Genomic DNA, 17,280 nt, shown 5'->3' on the forward strand with positions numbered 1-17,280 from the left:
CCAAAATAAAAACTTAGTTGGTCTTTAAGGTGCAGCTACTGAAGGAATCTTTTTTATTTTGCTTCGACTCAGACCAACACGGCTTGTTGTTGTTGTTTAGTCGTTTAGTCGTGTCCGACTCTTCGTGACCACATGGACCATAGCACGCCAGGCACTCCTGTCTTGCACTGCCTCCCGCAGTTTGGTCAAACTCATGTTCGTAGCTTCGAGAACACTGTCCAACCATCTTGTCCTCTGTCGTCCCCTTCTCCTTGTGCCCTCAATCTTTCCCAACATCAGGGTCTTTTCCAAGGATTCTTCTCTTCTCATGAGGTGGCCAAAGTATTGGAGCCTCAGCTTCACGATCTGTCCTTCCAGGGAGCACTCAGGGCTGATTTCCTTAAGAATGGATAGGTTTGATCTTCTTGCAGTCCATGGGACTCTCAAGAGTCTCCTCCAGCACCATAATTCAAAAGCATCAATTCTTCGGCGACCAGCCTTCTTTATGGTCCAGCTCTCACACTTCCATACATCACTACTGGGAAAACCATAGCTTTAACTATACGGACCTTTGTCGGCAAGGTGATGTCTCTGCTTTTAAAGATGCTGTCTAGGTTTGTCATTGCTTTTCTCCCAAGAAGCAGGCGTCTTTTAATTTCGTGACTGCTGTCACCATCTGCAGTGATCAAGGAGCCCAAGAAGGTAAAATCTCTCACTGCCTCCATTTCTTCCCCTTCTATTTGCCAGGAGGTGATGGGACCAGTGGCCATGATCTTGGTTTTTTTGATGTTGAGCTTCAGACCATATTTTGCGCTCTCCTCTTTCACCCTCATTAAAAGGTTCTTTAATTCCTCCTCACTTTCTGCCATCAAGGTTGTGTCATCTGCATATCTGAGGTTGTTGATATTTCTTCCGGCAATCTTAATTCCGGCTTGGGATTCATCTAGTCCAGCCTTTCGCATGATGAATTCTGCATATAAGTTAAATAAGCAGGGAGACAATATACAACCTTGTCGTACTCCTTTCCCAATTTTGAACCAATCAGTTGTTCCATATCCAGTTCTAACTGTAGCTTCTTGTCCCACATAGAGATTTCTCAGGAGACAGATGAGGTGATCAGGCACTCCCATTTCTTTAAGAACTTGCCATAGTTTGCTGTGGTCGACACAGTCAAAGGCTTTTGCATAGTCAATGAAGCAGAAGTAGACGTTTTTCTGGAACTCTCTAGCTTTCTAATTGGTTTGGGGGAATTTGTGAGAGCGAGGGCTCCAGCCCACAGGAACGCCCTCCTTTGCTCCCCCTTTCTCTTGATTGGCTGCCCTGCACCCCGGGGCGGGGCTGGCGAGAGATGGGGCGTTGCCCCGGTCGGCCAATAGAGAGGCGGCGATTTGCATGTGCCCCGGGAGCCGGGCGGGGCTCGGTCGGGCCAGCCAATGGCCGCCGAGTGCGCTGGGAGAGCGGAGCCGGGCGCGCGGAGCCTGGGAGAAGCGGGCCGGGCCCGGGCTGGCAGCAGCAGCAGCAGCAGCGGCGCCCATGGGCGAGAAGCGGGTGCTGTGCGTGGGGCTGGTGTGCCTCGACATCATCAGCGTCGTGGAGCGGTACCCGGCCGAGGACTCGGACACCAGGTACCCCCCTGGCAGAGGTGCCAGCTCAGCTCCCACAAAATGCCCCACGAAGGGGGCCGGGCACCCACAACTTTCAGTGCCAGGGCACTGCACGCTGCATGGCACCTACGGCCCGGGAGCCAAGCTGGCACGCCTGCGCCCTCGCCCTTGCCAGGCTCCCGGCGGATCTGCCCAGCCAGGATCCCGCAGGCAGGAGCTCCGGGCGGGCGGGCGGGCGGCTGGCTCTGCCTTGGCACCCCGGAACTGGAGACGCGCCGGGTGCCAGGGGCAGGCGGCTTCCCTGTCCGCGCTGAGCTGCTGGATTGGCTCCCCCCCCCAGGGTCATCTATGCAGCAGGGGTCGCGGGCAGCTGGCGCCCCCGGGACATAGCTGCCAAGTTATCCCTTTTTTAAAGGGATTTTCCCTTATGCTGAATAGGCTTCCTCGCAGCTATGCCCCGGGACCGACAACCTTCCTTGCTTTTTTCTTCCCTCCCTCCCTGGCTCGCAGGTGCCTGTCGCAGCGATGGCAGCGCGGGGGCAACGCTTCCAACACCTGCACCGTCCTGGCCCTGCTGGGCGCCCCCTGCGCCTTCATGGGCTCCCTGGCGCCCGGCCACGCCGCAGAGTAAGTGCCCCCCGCCCGCTGGGAAGGGGCGGTGGGAGGGGCGAGCCTTGTGGGTCTCCTTCAGGTGAAGGGGGGGGGTGAGGCCACCGGCCCTTTGCCCAGCACCCTGCCAAAGGAGGCAGCCAGGTGTGTGTCCTTTGGACTGGGGCTGGACTAGATGACCCGCGGGGTCCCTTTCAGCTCCTTTTCTTGCAGGATAAGATAAGATAAGATATCTTTATTGTCATGGTCCCCTTGCGGGAACAACGAAATTGCTCGGTTGCTACATCCACTCCGATAAAGCATTCCACATAATCCAAAATTACAAAAACCTAATTAAAAACAGTAAATATAATACAAAATAACAAGTAAAATAAGAGGACTTCAAAGTCCAGGCTTTCCATTTAAGGCCAAAATTGCTCTAGAGAAGAAACTGTTCCTGAGACAGCTCGTTCTTGCCTGCATTGTTCTATATATCCGTCCTGATGGCAGGAGCTGAAAGAAAGGGTGACCAGGGTGCGTTGGATCTCTTGATATATCTAGTGCTTTTTTATGGCACCTGGTGGTATAGATTTGTTCTAAGGTGGAGAGTGAGCAGCCAATAATGCTCTCTGCTGTTTTAATAATTCTACACAGCCCTGCTCTGTCCTGAGAAGTACAGCTTCCGTACCACACACATAAACCGTACGTGAGCACGCTCTGTATGGCACAGTGATAGAAGGCAAGCAGCAGCTTTTGTGGAAGATGGTTTTTCCTTAAGATTCTCAAAAAATACAGTCTCTGCTGCGCCTTCTTCACCAGCCCCCTTGTATTAACACTCCAGGACAGATCCTCCTGTAACTCAATGCCTAGAAATCTAAACGTTGTGACCCTCTCCACACAAATTCCGTCAGTCAAAAGTGGCTGGACCTCGTTCTTCTGTCTCCTAAAGTCCACCACAAGCTCCTTAGTTTTCTTTGTGTTTATGAGCAAGTTGTTGACTCTGCACCACTCTGTCAGCCGCTCCACCTCATCTCTCTAGTCCGTTTCACCCTCCTTATCAGAGATGAGCCCGATCACAGTTGTGTCATCTGCAAATTTGACAACCCTATTTCTAGGGTGGGCAGCGACACAATCATAGGTATAAAGAGTATAAAGGAGCGGACTAAGCACACATCCTTGTGGTGTTCCTGTGTTAGTCCTAAGCATGTTAGACATATAAGGGCCCAACCGGACCCTCTGGGAGCGATCTGAGAGAAAGTCCAGTATCCACCCACAGAGCGATAGCGGGAGCCCCAGATTACCCAATTTAGTTATCGGATGTCGCGGTAGAATGGTATTGAATGCCGATCCATCCATCCATCCTCCTCCAGGGAAGTCAGGGGCCCCAGGGTGGAAGCCTGCCTGGCAGGAGGCTCTGGCATGGGCACGGGTGGAGGGACTTGGGTGCTGGTCCCAGCCTCGCCCCTGACGCCTTTTCCAAGGGGGGGGGAGGGCTGGGGAATTTCCACTCCTCTGTTTTTTCCAGGGCCCTTTCCCTACTTTTAGTAATACATTGTCTTCTAACATTAATAAGTAGCATGACAAATGAATAGCCAAGTCTTGTGGGAGATTAAAGGCTTTAATTTAAGGCTCAGCAGTTGGCAGGTGTTGGTTGGGGCAGAGGGGCAGAGTCAAAGAATCATAGAGCTGTAGAGCTGGAAGGGACCCCAAGGCTCATCTAGTCCAACCCCCTGCAATGCAGGAATTTCAGCATCCATGACAGTAGGGCGGGGGGGGGGATATAAGTTGCTGAGTCAAATGGCAATGGAATTCAATAAAGGCTGCCTGTGACAATTGTGTATCAATGTCTAGGACTGACAAGTGTGGAGTAGTGGTGAGAGGATCAGACTGTGACCTGGGAGAGCAGGGTTCAAATCCCCACTCAGACACAATAATAATAATAATAATAATAATAATAATAATAATAATAATAATTTATTTATACCCTGCCCATCTGGCTGGGTTTCCCCAGCCACTCTGGGCGGCTTCCAACAGAAAAATAAAACACAATGATCTATTAAACATTAAAAGCCTCCCTGAACAAAGCTCACGGGTTGACCTGGAGCCAGCTTAAGCTACCTCACAGGGTTGTTATGAGCAGTGCTTTTTTGAATGACAGTAAAAAAATGTTTAGGGGTACTCTCCTTTTCCTACTCCCCTCCTACTGCCCCTCAATGAGGCCGAACTTCGATTCACAAAATGTTTAGGATCCCCCCCAGAAAAAAGCACTGGTAATGAGGAGGAGATGGGGGGGGGAGAGAACCGTGGGGACCACCTTGAGGTCCTTGGAAGAGAAAGGTGGCGTAAATAGGATGAGCCCAGGGGCCCCTTTCCAGCAGCAGCACTTGGGGGTAGCAGAATCATCCTGCCATTGCATTAGGTCCTGTGGTGGGAGAGGAGAAGGACCCTCTTGTGCATGAACAGAGAGGCCCAATTCGCTTGGCAAGGAAAGGCTGGTTGCATTAGCAGCAACTCCTTCTGTGTAAATGGTCACACTCTGCTTACCTGAGGTCAAATGTATGCCAGGCATGTGCAGCTTTCAAGAGACTGAGATCTTCTCCCACTATAAAAAAACAAACTGGCAGTGATCTACCAAAGTTGTTGAGCTTTTCTTGGGAAGTCAAAATTCTAGAGCTTTTTTTTGGGGGGGGGGGAAGAGTCCCACGATCTACCACAGATACCCCGCAATCTGCCAGTAGATTGTGATCTACCTGTTGGACATCCCTGATGTATGCGAATCAGACCTCACAGCTTGCCATTTTTTTTCTACACCTGGGAGTGAACGTACCTGTCAATTGAGGATAAACTCTTCCTGCATCAGGCAGAATGGACTCTCGCCCACAAAAGCTTTATCTACAATAAAATTTGTTCCAACGGCATAATTTAACCCCCTGCACATTTATTTGGAAGTAAGTCGAATTGTATTTTATTAGGGCTACTCGCAAGTAAAAGGCAGGCTGAGCTTCTGTCTGCTTCCTTGGCTTTTTCCTTCACTCGCCTGGCCTCAAATCTCATTTCATAGAATCAAAGAATTGTAGAGGTGGAAGGGGCCCCCAACGGTCATCCAAACCCCCTTCGATTTCAACTACTTTCGACAATTAGAAATACTTTTAAGATATTTATATAGCACTGAGATTTTTTTTTACAGTATGTGAAGTTAACACTACATACTTGTGAGTTTTGTTTACGAAATGTATGTCAGATGTACATGCTGGAATCAGATCTCTGTAGATTCAGGGGGACAGAAAGTTTCTCAAATCAAAACATGCCAGGAAAAAAACCCATTGCTGATTTCTGACCCCACCATCCATTGCTGGTTTTTGAGGAGCAGGGTCAGATCCTGGTGCTTTGCTGGGCGGGTGAGGGAGAGGCACAAACCCCAAGAGGGCTCCAGTGGCCTGCAGTTTTCTTCCAGACAGTGGCTGGATTGCCCTAATGAGTTAGTCGGCTGAATTCAGCTCTGAGAACCAGTTTGAATGGCAGGACTCCAGTCTGCAAAGTGGGAAGAGAATAAGCCTGGGAGAAGGAGGCCTCACCCTGTTACAGGGGGTTGGACAAGATGTCCCCTTGGGTCCCTTCCAGCTCTACAGTTTTCTGATTCTATGAGATGTGGCAGGGCAGTGTTATTTAAGAAAGGATCCGTTAAGAGTCCTGGGGCTGGGACTCTGCTCTGGGTATGGGAAAGATAAAGGCCCCCACACCTTCCCTGGTCCTTCTGAGCATGTAGAGAGTTCCTTTAGTCACCACACAGCTGGGTTAAAGAGCAAGGGGCAGCTGCTTTCCAGGAGTGGAATCCCAAGAATCATGAGCTCGGATGCCTCTTGCATTGAGAAGCTGAATGTACCGTAAGTATTTAGGTCTTGCAGATATTGAGAAATCAATCCCTCAATCGCTGCCTGCTTGGACCCTGATTTTTATGCGGGAGTGAAGCTCCTGCTCCAGTCACGAACAGGAAAAGTAAATAAAATTGTCTAAAACCCTCCCCTGTCCCCCCCCCCAAATACACATCAAAGTGATCATAAATATAACTTCAGGAGTTCAATTTCCGATCCCTTGACCCGTACCTGTGGCCAAGCGGACTGAGGCTTGTCTGCACCCTCTGGCTTACGGCCCGGTTCAGGGGGTAGTGGTTTGCTTGAGAAGCCTGAACGGGAGTTGGAATGCCCCCCCCCAGGCATTCCCTGAGTGGCGCCACCCAGTGGGAGAAGAGGAGAAAGCACAGCCATGCATGCCAATCCAGGAATCCCTCATTGCTAATTCTCTGCAGATTCACCTGATAATTCAGCCCAGACGCAGCAGCCAATCACCCCCCACAATCCGTTCCTGATCTGCCTTCCTGGTCATTGCCTGGTCTCATGGAGCTGCAGAAAGCAGGATCTGGTGTTGGGAGGAGGCAGGGAGGTGGCTGTGTTGGGGAGAGAAGAGGGCCAGAGAAGGGTCATGGGTGAGAGAGAGGGCCCCGTGACACCCCCTCCCTAGATCTGGCCGGCCTTTGCTCAGAGGGCAGGATCCACTGCTCCTGTTCTGGCAGTTAATCATTGAGAAAGTTCCTCTTTGCGGGTAGAGGTCAGTCCCCGAAGGGGGCTTAGAGCCAAGGGTTAACCCTTTGCAGTAGGTGCCTCTCCACTGACAGTGCAAGAGACTCATGAAGCAAACTTCAAGAAAGAAGATTCCACCTAAACATTAGGAAGAACTTCCTGACAGTAAGAGCTGTTCGACAGTGGAATTTGCTGCCAAGGAGTGTGGTGGAGTCTCCTTCTTTGGAGGTCTTTAAGCAGAGGCTTGACAGGCATATGTCAAGAATGCTTTGATGGTGTTTCCTGCTTGGCAGGGGGTTGGACTGGATGGCCCTTGTGGTCTCTTCCAACTCTATGATTCTAAGCAGAGTTTAGAATGTGGGAAGCGTCTGGCCGCTGCAGCCGGATCAGGCCCAAGGAAAGTCCTCCTACAGAGACCTTCCGGATGCCCCAACAGGAAGCCTACTGGGAGGGAGGGCTGCCGGGGTGGGGGGACACTGTCCTTTCCTTCTGGGATCTTGTGGCAGGAAGAATTTTCTGATGGTAAGTCGTATGACAGTGGGACAGACTCCCTCCCAAGGTGCTTGGGCAGTCATCTGTCGGGGGATTCTTGAGCTGTGATTCCTGCATTGCAGGGGGTTGGACTAGATGGCCCCTGGGGGTCCCTTCCAACTGGACAATTCTAAGAATCTGCAGTCACTTGTAGCTATTGACCTTCACGTTGTTGGTCTGCTCCCCTTTTGAAGTTGGTGGCCATCGCTGCCTCTACAAGAGAGGAAGAAGAATCTCTCTCTCCCTCCCATCTCCTCTCTGCTCTTTGGTAAACCTCTGGGGCGTCCCCATAGCCCTCCTTGGTCACCTCTCCTCTAAGCTGAAGAGCCCCAGGTGCTGTTCCCATTTCTCCAACCCCTGGATCTGCTGGGTTGCCCTTTTGTGAAACTTCCCCAGTCCTTTTGAGCTTGGGTGATCTGAGCAATGCAGAGCGGTCAACCTGCATGGCTTTGAAAGAGGATCCGTCAAATTCGAGGAGGAGGCAAAACAAAATTTTAAAAAATTCCTTCCAGTAGCACCTTAGAGACCAACTAAGTTTGTCATTGGTATGAGCTTTCGTGTGCATGCACACTTCTTCAGATACATGCACACGAAAGCTCATACCAATGACAAACTTAGTTGGTCTCTAAGCTGCTACTGGAAGGAATTTTTCTATTTTGTTTCGACTATGTCAGACCAACATGGCTGCCTCCCTGTAACTAGAACTATGGAGAAAGCAGGGACGTCTCTGAAGACCAGATGCTGGGAACCGTAGGCGGGCAAAGTGTTGCTCCTGTGCTCGGATCCTGCTTGCCGGTTTCCTGCAAGCATCTGGTCAGCCACTGTCAGAACAGGATCCCGGACTAGATGGACCACTGGCCTGATCCTGCAGGCTTTTATTACGTTCTTATGATAATGCTTCTTCTGGTTGTCCAGATGTGAGGGTTTAGGCCACAATCGTAGAACTGTCATGTTCGAAGGGCCGTTTAGTTCAGCCCCTGCAATACAGGAACTGCAGGCTCAAGAGGCAGCCCTTGAATAATAATAATAATAATAATAATAATAATAATAATAATAATAATAATAATAATATATTATTTATACCCCGCCCATCTGGCCGGGTTCCCCCAGCCACTCTGGGCGGCTTCCAACAAAACATTAAAATACAGAAATCCATCAAACATTAAAAGCTTCCCTAAACAGGGCTGCCTTAAGATGCCTTCTAAACGTATGGTAATTGTTGTTTTCTTTGACCTCTGGTGGGAGGGCATTCCACAGGGTGGGTGCCACTACCGAGAAGGCCCTCTGCCTGGTTCCCTGTAACTTAGCTTCTCGTAGCGAGGGAACCGCCAGAAGGCCCTCGGCACTGGACCTCAGTGTCCGGGCAGAATGATGGGGGAGGAGACGCTCCTTCAGGTATACTGGACCAAGGCCGTTTAGGGCTTTAAAGGTCAGCACCAACACTTTGAATTGTGCTTGGAAACGTACTGGGAGCCAATATAGGTCTTTCAGGACCAGTGTTTTGTGGTCTTGGTGGCCACATAATCTGGAGTCCAGCTCTTTGGGGCTGTGCAGATCGGAACCAGCACCTTGGATGGTTCCCAGCCTACAGTGGTCCAGTGGTCCCTTGGTTCTCAAACTTAATCTATTCCAGAAGTCCGTTCCAAAAGCAAAGCGTGCTTTCCCATAGAAGGCAATGCAAAACGGATTCATCCGTTCCAGACTTTGGAAAACAACCCCTAAAACAGCAATTTAACATGAATTTTACTAACAAGACCATTGATCCATAAATGAAAGCAATAACCAATATACTGTACCATAAAATAAATAAGATAGTATTGTAGATGATAAAAATTAAAATTATTTTTTCTCTTGCCTGTACTGATGATAGTCATTGCTTGCTTTCATCCATTTCCGCAGTCACACAATCAATCAATCAATCAATTAATCAATCAGTAGCTGAACTGGGACCCACACAGTCACAAAAACAAATTATTCGGAAAAACCTCAAAAACAAAAATGCAAAATAAATAGCAAAAACAAAAGTGCTAAACTTAATCCGTTCTGGAAGTCTGTTTGACTTCCGAAATGTTTGAAAACCAAGGCGCAGCTTCCGATTGGTGCAGGCGCCCCGGAAACAATAGCCAACAGCTGCATCGGACATTCGGCTTCCGAAAAACATTCGAAAGCTGGAACGCTTACTTCCAGGTTTTCGGCATTTGGGAACCAAGGCACCACTGGACATAGAAAGGGATCAAAGTGGAGAGAGCTCTTTGCAAGATCATCAGCCTCGCATCCGAGACACAGATGGACCCTCCGTGCTTTTGAGGCAGTGAGCTTCCTGATAGGACCCTGGGGTCAGAGAGGAGGGGCTGACTATTGCCTCAATGCCCCCTCCATACATATTTTGCGGGGCACCTGGGTGTCCCCTAGTAGGGGGAGGATGTCTGGCTGCCCGGACCCCGCCAGTTTGGCCTGGCTTGGGCTACAGTGGGAGACCAAGACTTTCGGGAAGTCCTGGGTCAGATACTTTTTTAAAAAAAACAACACCCTGCTTTGTGCTTTTTAATCCATGACTAGATCGGGGTCTTCAAGTTCTTCAAATGAATAATCTCAGGTGGGAGAGGAGGCTGTCAAGGCCTTGCATCTCATAGACCTTTGTACCCCCCTCCATCCCACCCACCCTCCCGCCTTCCTCCTTCTCCTCCCCACCCCAACCAGCAACCTGCCAGAAGTGACGGCTGCCGACTTTGAGCAGGTCAACCTGTCTCAATACAAGTGGATCCACTGGGAGGTGAGTGAGGGAACCCCTTGCTGGGGAGATTGGGGGGGGAGAAAGAGGGAGGGAGGGTCTTCCTGAGTTGCAGGGGTGCAGGTGCCACGAGGCGTTGCTGCCATCAGCAGGAAATGAGCACGGAAAAGTATAGGTGGCCATCGGTAAGTTCTCAACACTGGCCATTCGCACACAGAAACCGCTCTTGGGAACAAGACTTCCTGTGAGCCGGTAAATGCATGCAATGGTTTTGAAAACAAGGCAGTTGGCTCTCTGTTGCATTTGCAGGGCCTTGATTCAGGGATAAAAGGTAAAGGTAAAGGGGCCCCTGACCATCAGGTCCAGTCGTGTCCGACTCTGGGGTTGCAGCGCTCATCTCGCTCTATCGGCCGAGGGAGCCGGCGTTTGTCTGCAGACAGCTTCTGGGTCATGTGGCCAGCATGACAAAGTTGCTTTTGGCGAACTAGAGCAGTGCACAGAAACGCCGTTTACCTTCCCCCTGGAGCAGTACCTATTTATCTACTTGCACTTTGATGTGCTTTCGAACTGCTAGGTGGGCAGGAGCTGGGACCGAGCAACGGGAGCTCACTCCGTTGCAGGGATTCGAACTGCCAACCTTCTGATCAGCAAACCCTAGGCCAGGGGTCCCCAAACTAAGGCCCAGGGGCCGGATGCGGCCCAATCACCTTCTAAATCCGGCCCGCGGACGGTCCGGGAATCAGCATGTTTTTACATGAGTAGAATGTGTCCTTTTATTTAAAATGCATCTCTGGGTTATTTGTGGGGCATAGGAATTCGTTCATATTTTTTTTTCAAAATATAGTCTGGCCCCCCGCAATGTCTGAGGGACAGTGGACCGGCCCCCTGCTGAAAAAGTTTGCTGACCCCTGACCTAGGCTCTGTGGTTTAACCCACAGTGCCACCTGGGTCAAGTCTGTTGTTACCTGATCTTAGAGTAGTGGGATTACCAAGAGGCAAGGAGGGGCTCCAGGGCGCTGGAGCTATCCGTGACCTATCAGACTCCGAAAAGCTGGCACCACTGGATCAAGTTTATCAGTTTTGTCGGGTTAATTAAGCTAAATAGTTTTTAATTGGATTTTGAATAAAGGTGCAATCGTTCCCTTTTTGAATTTTATTGGGTTTTTCTCCTCGGAAGTGGTGTGTGCACGCTGACTAATTCTTTTTATAGGGGTCGCTGGTGACTTTATAGAACTAAGGGGGCAGGGGCCCAGAAAAGTTTGGGAGCCACTGCCTTAAAGTCACTGCCCTTGAGGATGCCAGCTCTTGGCCATTAGCCACCTGGTGCCCACCCACCCCCGGGGGGGGGCATTTCCAGGCAGTTTTCATGGAGTGCATTGCAGTAATCTAGAGCTCAGCAGAGCATGAATGCGCCTTGCCGTGGTCACCTTCTGGCTGTGGGTGCAGCTGTCCTGGCCACAGAATCTCCTTGGGATGCCAGGGTGAGCCCCTGCCTCCCTCTGAGACCCACCTTCTCCCACCCCCAGGGCAGGAATGCCTCTGAGCAGGTGAAGATGATCCAACGGGTGGAGGCGCATAACAGGACCTGCCCGCCGTCCGACCGAGTGACCACATCCATGGAGGTGGAGAAGACGCGGCCAGAGCTGTACCAGCTCTTTGGCTACGGAGACGTGGTAGGAAGGCCTCTGTCTGAGGGAGGAGCCAGGATGATGAGGCAGAAGCAGCCCCCTGACTTCGGACCAGGAGCCCCCATTCAGGGCCAGGGCTTGGCTGCCCCTCCCTGGGGCTGCCCAACGTTGGCCTGATCCTTTGCCCAGCAGCCTCCTCTGAGCACAGCAGCTGCTGCTTCCGACTCTCACACGGAAGAGGCCTTTGCCTGCGGAAGAGGCACAGGCTGGACCAGGCAGCCTTCCTCGCCTGGTGGTACCGTGGGGCAGGCTTCTCCCTCCATACTCGGGACGTCCTCCTCACATGGAACGGACTCCCTTGGAGATTTTTAAGATGGGTGGACACCTGGCAGGGGGGGTGCTTTCGTTGTGGTTCCTGCATGGTCGGGGGTTGGACTGGATGACCATTGGGGGTCCCTTCCAACTCTACCATTCTATGAGTCTAAGTTCTGCTTGTGAAGCACTGCCTGGGCTGAGCAGCAGGTGGAGGACTGACCTCAGAACATAAAATGAGCTCTACCAGGCCAAAGGGGGCCCATCGAGCCCAGCATCCTGTTCTGCTCACAGTGGCCAAATACCCCAAAGAACTCAGGATTCTAGATAGACTGCCACTGGAACTGGAGGTTCTAGCTGCTGGTCAGTGGGGATCCCACCTAGTCCAGCATCCTGTTCTCACAGTGACCAACCAGATGCCCATTACGGGAAACCCCCAAGCAGGATCCGAGCACGAGAGCGACCCTCTCCCCTGCTGCGGTTTCCAGCCCCTGGCATTCAGAAGCATCGCCGCCTCTGAGCAGAGGCATCCTGGCTAGTGGCCATGGACCGCCCTGTTCTCCTCCAAAAGTTTAGCCAATCCTCTTTTAAAGCCATCCGGGTAGGTGGCCATCGCTGCCCCTTGTGGGAGGGAGTTCCACAGTCTAACACTGTGCTGCAGGGACGACTCCTTTCTTTATCTGCCTTGCATCTTCCAACATTCGTCTTCATTGGGCGTCTGGGAATTCTAGTGTTACGAGAGAGGAAGGAAAAGCTTCGCCCGCTTTCTCTGTGACCAAGAGAAAGTGACTCTGGCTTCTCTCCCCCCACTCCAGGTCTTTGTCAGCAAGGACGTGGCCAAGGCGTGGGGCTTCTCCTCAGCCGCTGAAGCTGTCAAGGGGTTCCGCAGACACCTGAAGCCGGGGTAGGTGGAGACCACCCAAGGAGAAGGGGGCAGGCTGGATTGCCTCTGGGGTGCCCCCCTGCCCACTCTCTGGCATGTGAGGGGCACTCGTGCCAACTACCCTAACTAGATTTAATGCGTAGTTGGCCACTGGCCCTTTGGTGCTCTGCGGAAAATGCCAAGGGGGCTACAAAGGACTTAGGGGAGGGGGCTTCCTCTCCTGTGGCAGAAACCACATGAAACCTCCTTGGCAGTTGAGGCGGTGGAGCATGAGCCTCTTCATCTCAGGGTCGTGGGGTCGAACCCCAGGTTGGGCCAAAAGGATTCCTGCCTTGCAGGGGGTTGGACTAGATGACCCTCATGGCCCCTCCCAACTCTGCAGTTCTACGCAACGCTCCAGAACTGCTCCTTAGCCGCTGCCTTCCCGTCCTAATTTCTTTACAGAATGTTTTTATTTAACAAAATGTATCTACAGTACGCCGTTTGCCCAAAACCTTGAAGGCTCCCAAACGGTTTGCAAAAAGATGATCTTCAAATGTTCATTTAAAATATCCGTAAGAGCAGACATTAAAAATGAGTTATATTTTTTAAAAAAATTAATTACAAAGCAGCTTCTGACACCTTGTTTAAAGTGGTTGTAAGTTGCTTTACGTAGTTGCTTAATATGTTTTTCAATGCTGCAACCTGCCCTGGAACTTTAGGGTGAAGGGTGGATATTATTATTATTATTATTATTATTATTATTATTATTATTATTAAGCAATTCTACTTGCTAAAATGACCCTGGCTGCTGGGACGTGGAGGACCCCTCCAAAAGGTTCCCCCTCCCTGGGTTGAACCAAACAGGCCCCGTTGAGCCCAGCTCCCTTGTGAGAAAGAACAAGGGCTTTTTGAGGTGGGGAGGGTGTTTCGGGGTGGCCCCATTTTCTGTCTTCCGACCGTGTTGGCCGTCCCCTGGGCCTTCCTTCCCATCCAGACACCTGCGGGGTCTCTGTCCCAAGGCTAAAGGCTCCTTCCTCCTCCTCTCCCCTCCCCCCTCTTCCTCCCCCCCCCTTCCCAGAGCCACCTTGGTCTGTGCCTGGGCTGAGGAGGGGGCTGACGCGATGGGACCGGACGGGATCCTGGTGCACTCGGACGCCTTCTCCCCCGAGGTGATCGTGGACACCTTGGGAGCTGGGGACACCTTCAACGCAGCCGTGATCCTGGCCCTCAGCAGGGGTGAGTCGTGGGGGGCTTCTCTCCTCCTCCCCTCCCCGCCGCCTGCTTGTCCCTATCTCCCCTTTTTGATCTGCTCCTCAGACATGGGATCTACTGAGGGATCTCTAGGGGTCTGCAGTAGATCACCGTGGGCTTCGGACTTTCTGTAAGTTTTAACTCCACCCCCATCGTTCTGCCCGGACACTGAGGTCCAGCTCCGAGGGCCTTCTGGTGGTTCCCTCGTTGCGAGAAGCCAAGTTACAGGGCACCAGGCAGAGGGCCTTCTCGGTGGTGGCGCCCGCCCTGTGGAACGCCCAGGCACCAGTGATAGCCCCCCTATTCTGCCTGGGTCAGAGTCCTGTGCCCAGTTCTGGGTGCCAGAATTTAAGGAGGATGTTGGCAAGCTGGAAGGTGGGCAGAGGAGGGCGAACAAGACGAAGAAGGGTCTGGAAACCAAGCCTTATGACAGGGGTCAGCAAACTTTTTCAGCAGGGGGCCAGGCCGCTGTCCCTCGGACCTTGTGGGGGGCCGGACTATATTTTGGGGGGAAATATGAATGAATTCCTATGCCCTACAAATAACCCAGAGATGCGTTTTAAATAAAAGGACACATTCTACTCATGTAAAAACATGCTGATTCCCGGACTGTCCACGGGCCGCATTTAGGAGGCGATTGGGCCGCATCCGGCCCACGGGCCTTAGTTTGGAGACCCCTGCCTTATGAGGAGTGGTTGAAAGAGCTAGGGATGTTTAGCCTGGATAAGAGGAGGCTGAGAGGAGATAGGAGAGCCATCTTCAGCTCTCTGAAGGGCTGCCCCATGGAGCCAGCTGGTTTCATGTGGCTCCCGAAGGTGAGAACTAAACCAATGGATTCAAACGACGGGAAGGAGATTCCAGCTAAACCTTTGGAAGAACTTTCTGCTGGTTGGAGCCATTTGACAGGGGGGGTGGAGACGTCCGAAGGTGGTGCCCTCTCCTTCGCGGGTGGTTTTTCAAGAGAGGAGGGGAGGCTGCCAGGCAAAATTTCTTTAGCCATGGTTCCGGCATTGCAGCAGACTGGGGACCCCTTTCAACTCTCTCATTCTAGGATTCTTGGACTGTGAGTTCACTTCTGGTAGCCCAAGTTCCTGGGGAGGTTGAGCATGGATAGAGCAGAGCATGCCCTTCATTCTGTGCTCTTCCCCCTACCGCCTCCGGCCACAATTTCAGACTCGGTGGATCTTTGGCTTCTGAGCAGAAAAACAAGCCCTGAATTCTGCCCGCCCCTGATAAAGAGTAGCCCTGGAGCATGGGGAGAGGGGTCTTGGCGGGGGGGGGGAGAGTTCTTGGTGCCTGAACCCCAAGGCTCCTCTCTGCCTCAGAGCTAAACTGCCCCCCCTCTCTCTCTACCCCCTCCAGGGAGGCCCCTGGCCGAAGCAATCACCTACGGGTGTCAGGTGGCCGGCCGGAAGTGCGGGGTGCATGGCTACGATGGGATCGTGTGAGCTGAACGCCGCAAGCCGTGTCTGCCCACCTGTCTGGGGACCTTCACCACACCATGGACCAAAATCACACAAGCCCCCCGAGCCTGTTCTTTGGCACTCAGTGAGGAACAACTGTGCTGCTTCTGTGAAAGGTCCCAAAGGGCTGGGCAGCCAAAGCAGGTTCTCGGCTCTGCCCATACCGCCCTGGTTGGGCCTGCATCTGGAGAGAGGGAGAGACTTGCCCACGTTGCCTCTTTGCAAAGGCAGATCAATAAAACGCTTGGACCAGTGGCCTCTGTGTGGAAGCCCCACCTGTGTGGGCTAGGGTGAGGGGGCAGGATGGAAAGGGCTGGCCTGCCCCACATATTCTATTTATCTCTTGCATTTATATTCTGAGCTCTGGGTGGCACGCATGGTTCTCCCCCTCAACTAATCCCTGTAAAGTAGATGAGGCGAAGAGGCAGGGCCAGTCAGCCAGTGGGCTTCGTGGCCGAGTGGGGATTTGAACCCGGGTCGTAATCTGACACTCCAATCACAGTATCCCACTGGAGGGAGAAGTACAGGCTGTGGGGGACGCAGAAGAGGGAGCCCAAGGCAGCAAGGATGGAGCAGCGAGTGGGGCTCATAGCTGCCAAGTATCCCGTATCCACCGGGAAAACCCCTTTTTTCTTACCGTTTCCCGGCGGTCTCCCGTTTAGCGGAAAATCCCGGTATTGTCCCTTAAATCGGGATACTTGGCAGCTATGACTGTGGAGGAGAATGCAATTGTTACCCGGCCATTTTTCTGGTGCCGCTTGCCCTTCTATGGGCACCAGAAAATGCCGCCGCCGGAAGTCGCTTCCGCGCATGACCGGAAGTTGCGTGACGCGACTTCTGGTGGCACTTTGCCCTTCTATGGGCGTCAGAAAATGGCAGCGGCGGAAGTTGCTTTACGTGTTTCCGGTCATGCGCGGAAGTGACTTCCAGCGCTGGCGCTGCCATTTTCTGGTGCCCATAGAAGGGCGAAGCGCCACCGGAAGTTGCGTCGCGCAACGTCCGGTCATGCGCGCGCTGCCGATCCCGGATCTTTACGACCCGGACTTGGCAGGTATGGTGGGGCTCTCTCTTCTGACCCACAGCAAAGGGGGAGGGAGGGAGCTCTGTCCTGCCGGGCTGCAGAAGAGATTGCATAAGTCGAGAGAGCTGAGGGAGGAGACACAAGGTCCACTGCTGGTGGGTCATTTGATCTTGTGGGGCAATGCATAGCAAGGGGGCCAGAGAAGACAGAATCCCAATTCAAAATGACCTTAACAGATTGGAGAACCGGGCTCAAAATTATAAGATGAATCACAACAGGAACAAAAGTCAGGTTCTGCTCTTAGGCAGCAAGAACCAGATGTACAAATATAGGATGGGGGACACCTGGCTTACAAGTAGAACATGAGAAAAGTACGTGTGTCATGAGTCAATTGTGCGCTCATCATGAGTCAATTGTGGGGTTGCGGCGCTCATCTCGCTCTATAGGCCGAGGGAGCCAGCGTTTGTCCGCAGACAGCTTCCGGGTCATGTGGCCAGCATGACTAAGCTGCTTCTGGCAAACCAGAGCAGCACATGGAAACGCCATTTACCTTCCCGCTGTAGCGGTCCCTATTTATCTACTTGCACTTTGATGTGCTTTCAAACTGCTAGGTGGGCAGGAGCTGGAACCGAGCAACAGGAGCTCACCCCGTCGCGGGGATTCGAACCGCACCTCCTGATTGGCAAGCCCTTGGCTCTGTGGTTTAACCCACAGCGCCACCCACATCCAA

The 17,280-nt window shown here is 52.3% G+C and overlaps 1 protein-coding gene across 1 annotated transcript; it reads left to right on the forward strand.

Moving 5' to 3' along the window:
* The first annotated feature begins 1,386 nt into the window (after nucleotides 1-1,386).
* KHK (ketohexokinase) lies at nucleotides 1,387-15,784 on the forward strand. The gene is made up of 7 exons (XM_088667020.1): nucleotides 1,387-1,604; nucleotides 2,094-2,210; nucleotides 9,980-10,052; nucleotides 11,537-11,683; nucleotides 12,766-12,854; nucleotides 13,894-14,051; nucleotides 15,429-15,784. The coding sequence occupies exons 1-7, from the start codon at nucleotides 1,513-1,515 to the stop codon at nucleotides 15,512-15,514; spliced, it is 762 nt and encodes a 253-aa protein (XP_088523146.1). The 5' UTR covers nucleotides 1,387-1,512; the 3' UTR covers nucleotides 15,515-15,784.
* The last annotated feature ends 1,496 nt before the right edge of the window (nucleotides 15,785-17,280 follow it).

This window comes from Zootoca vivipara, chromosome 3 (assembly GCF_965207765.1).
Source record: "Zootoca vivipara chromosome 3, rZooViv2.hap1.1, whole genome shotgun sequence".
Lineage (NCBI taxonomy): Eukaryota > Metazoa > Chordata > Lepidosauria > Squamata > Lacertidae > Zootoca > Zootoca vivipara.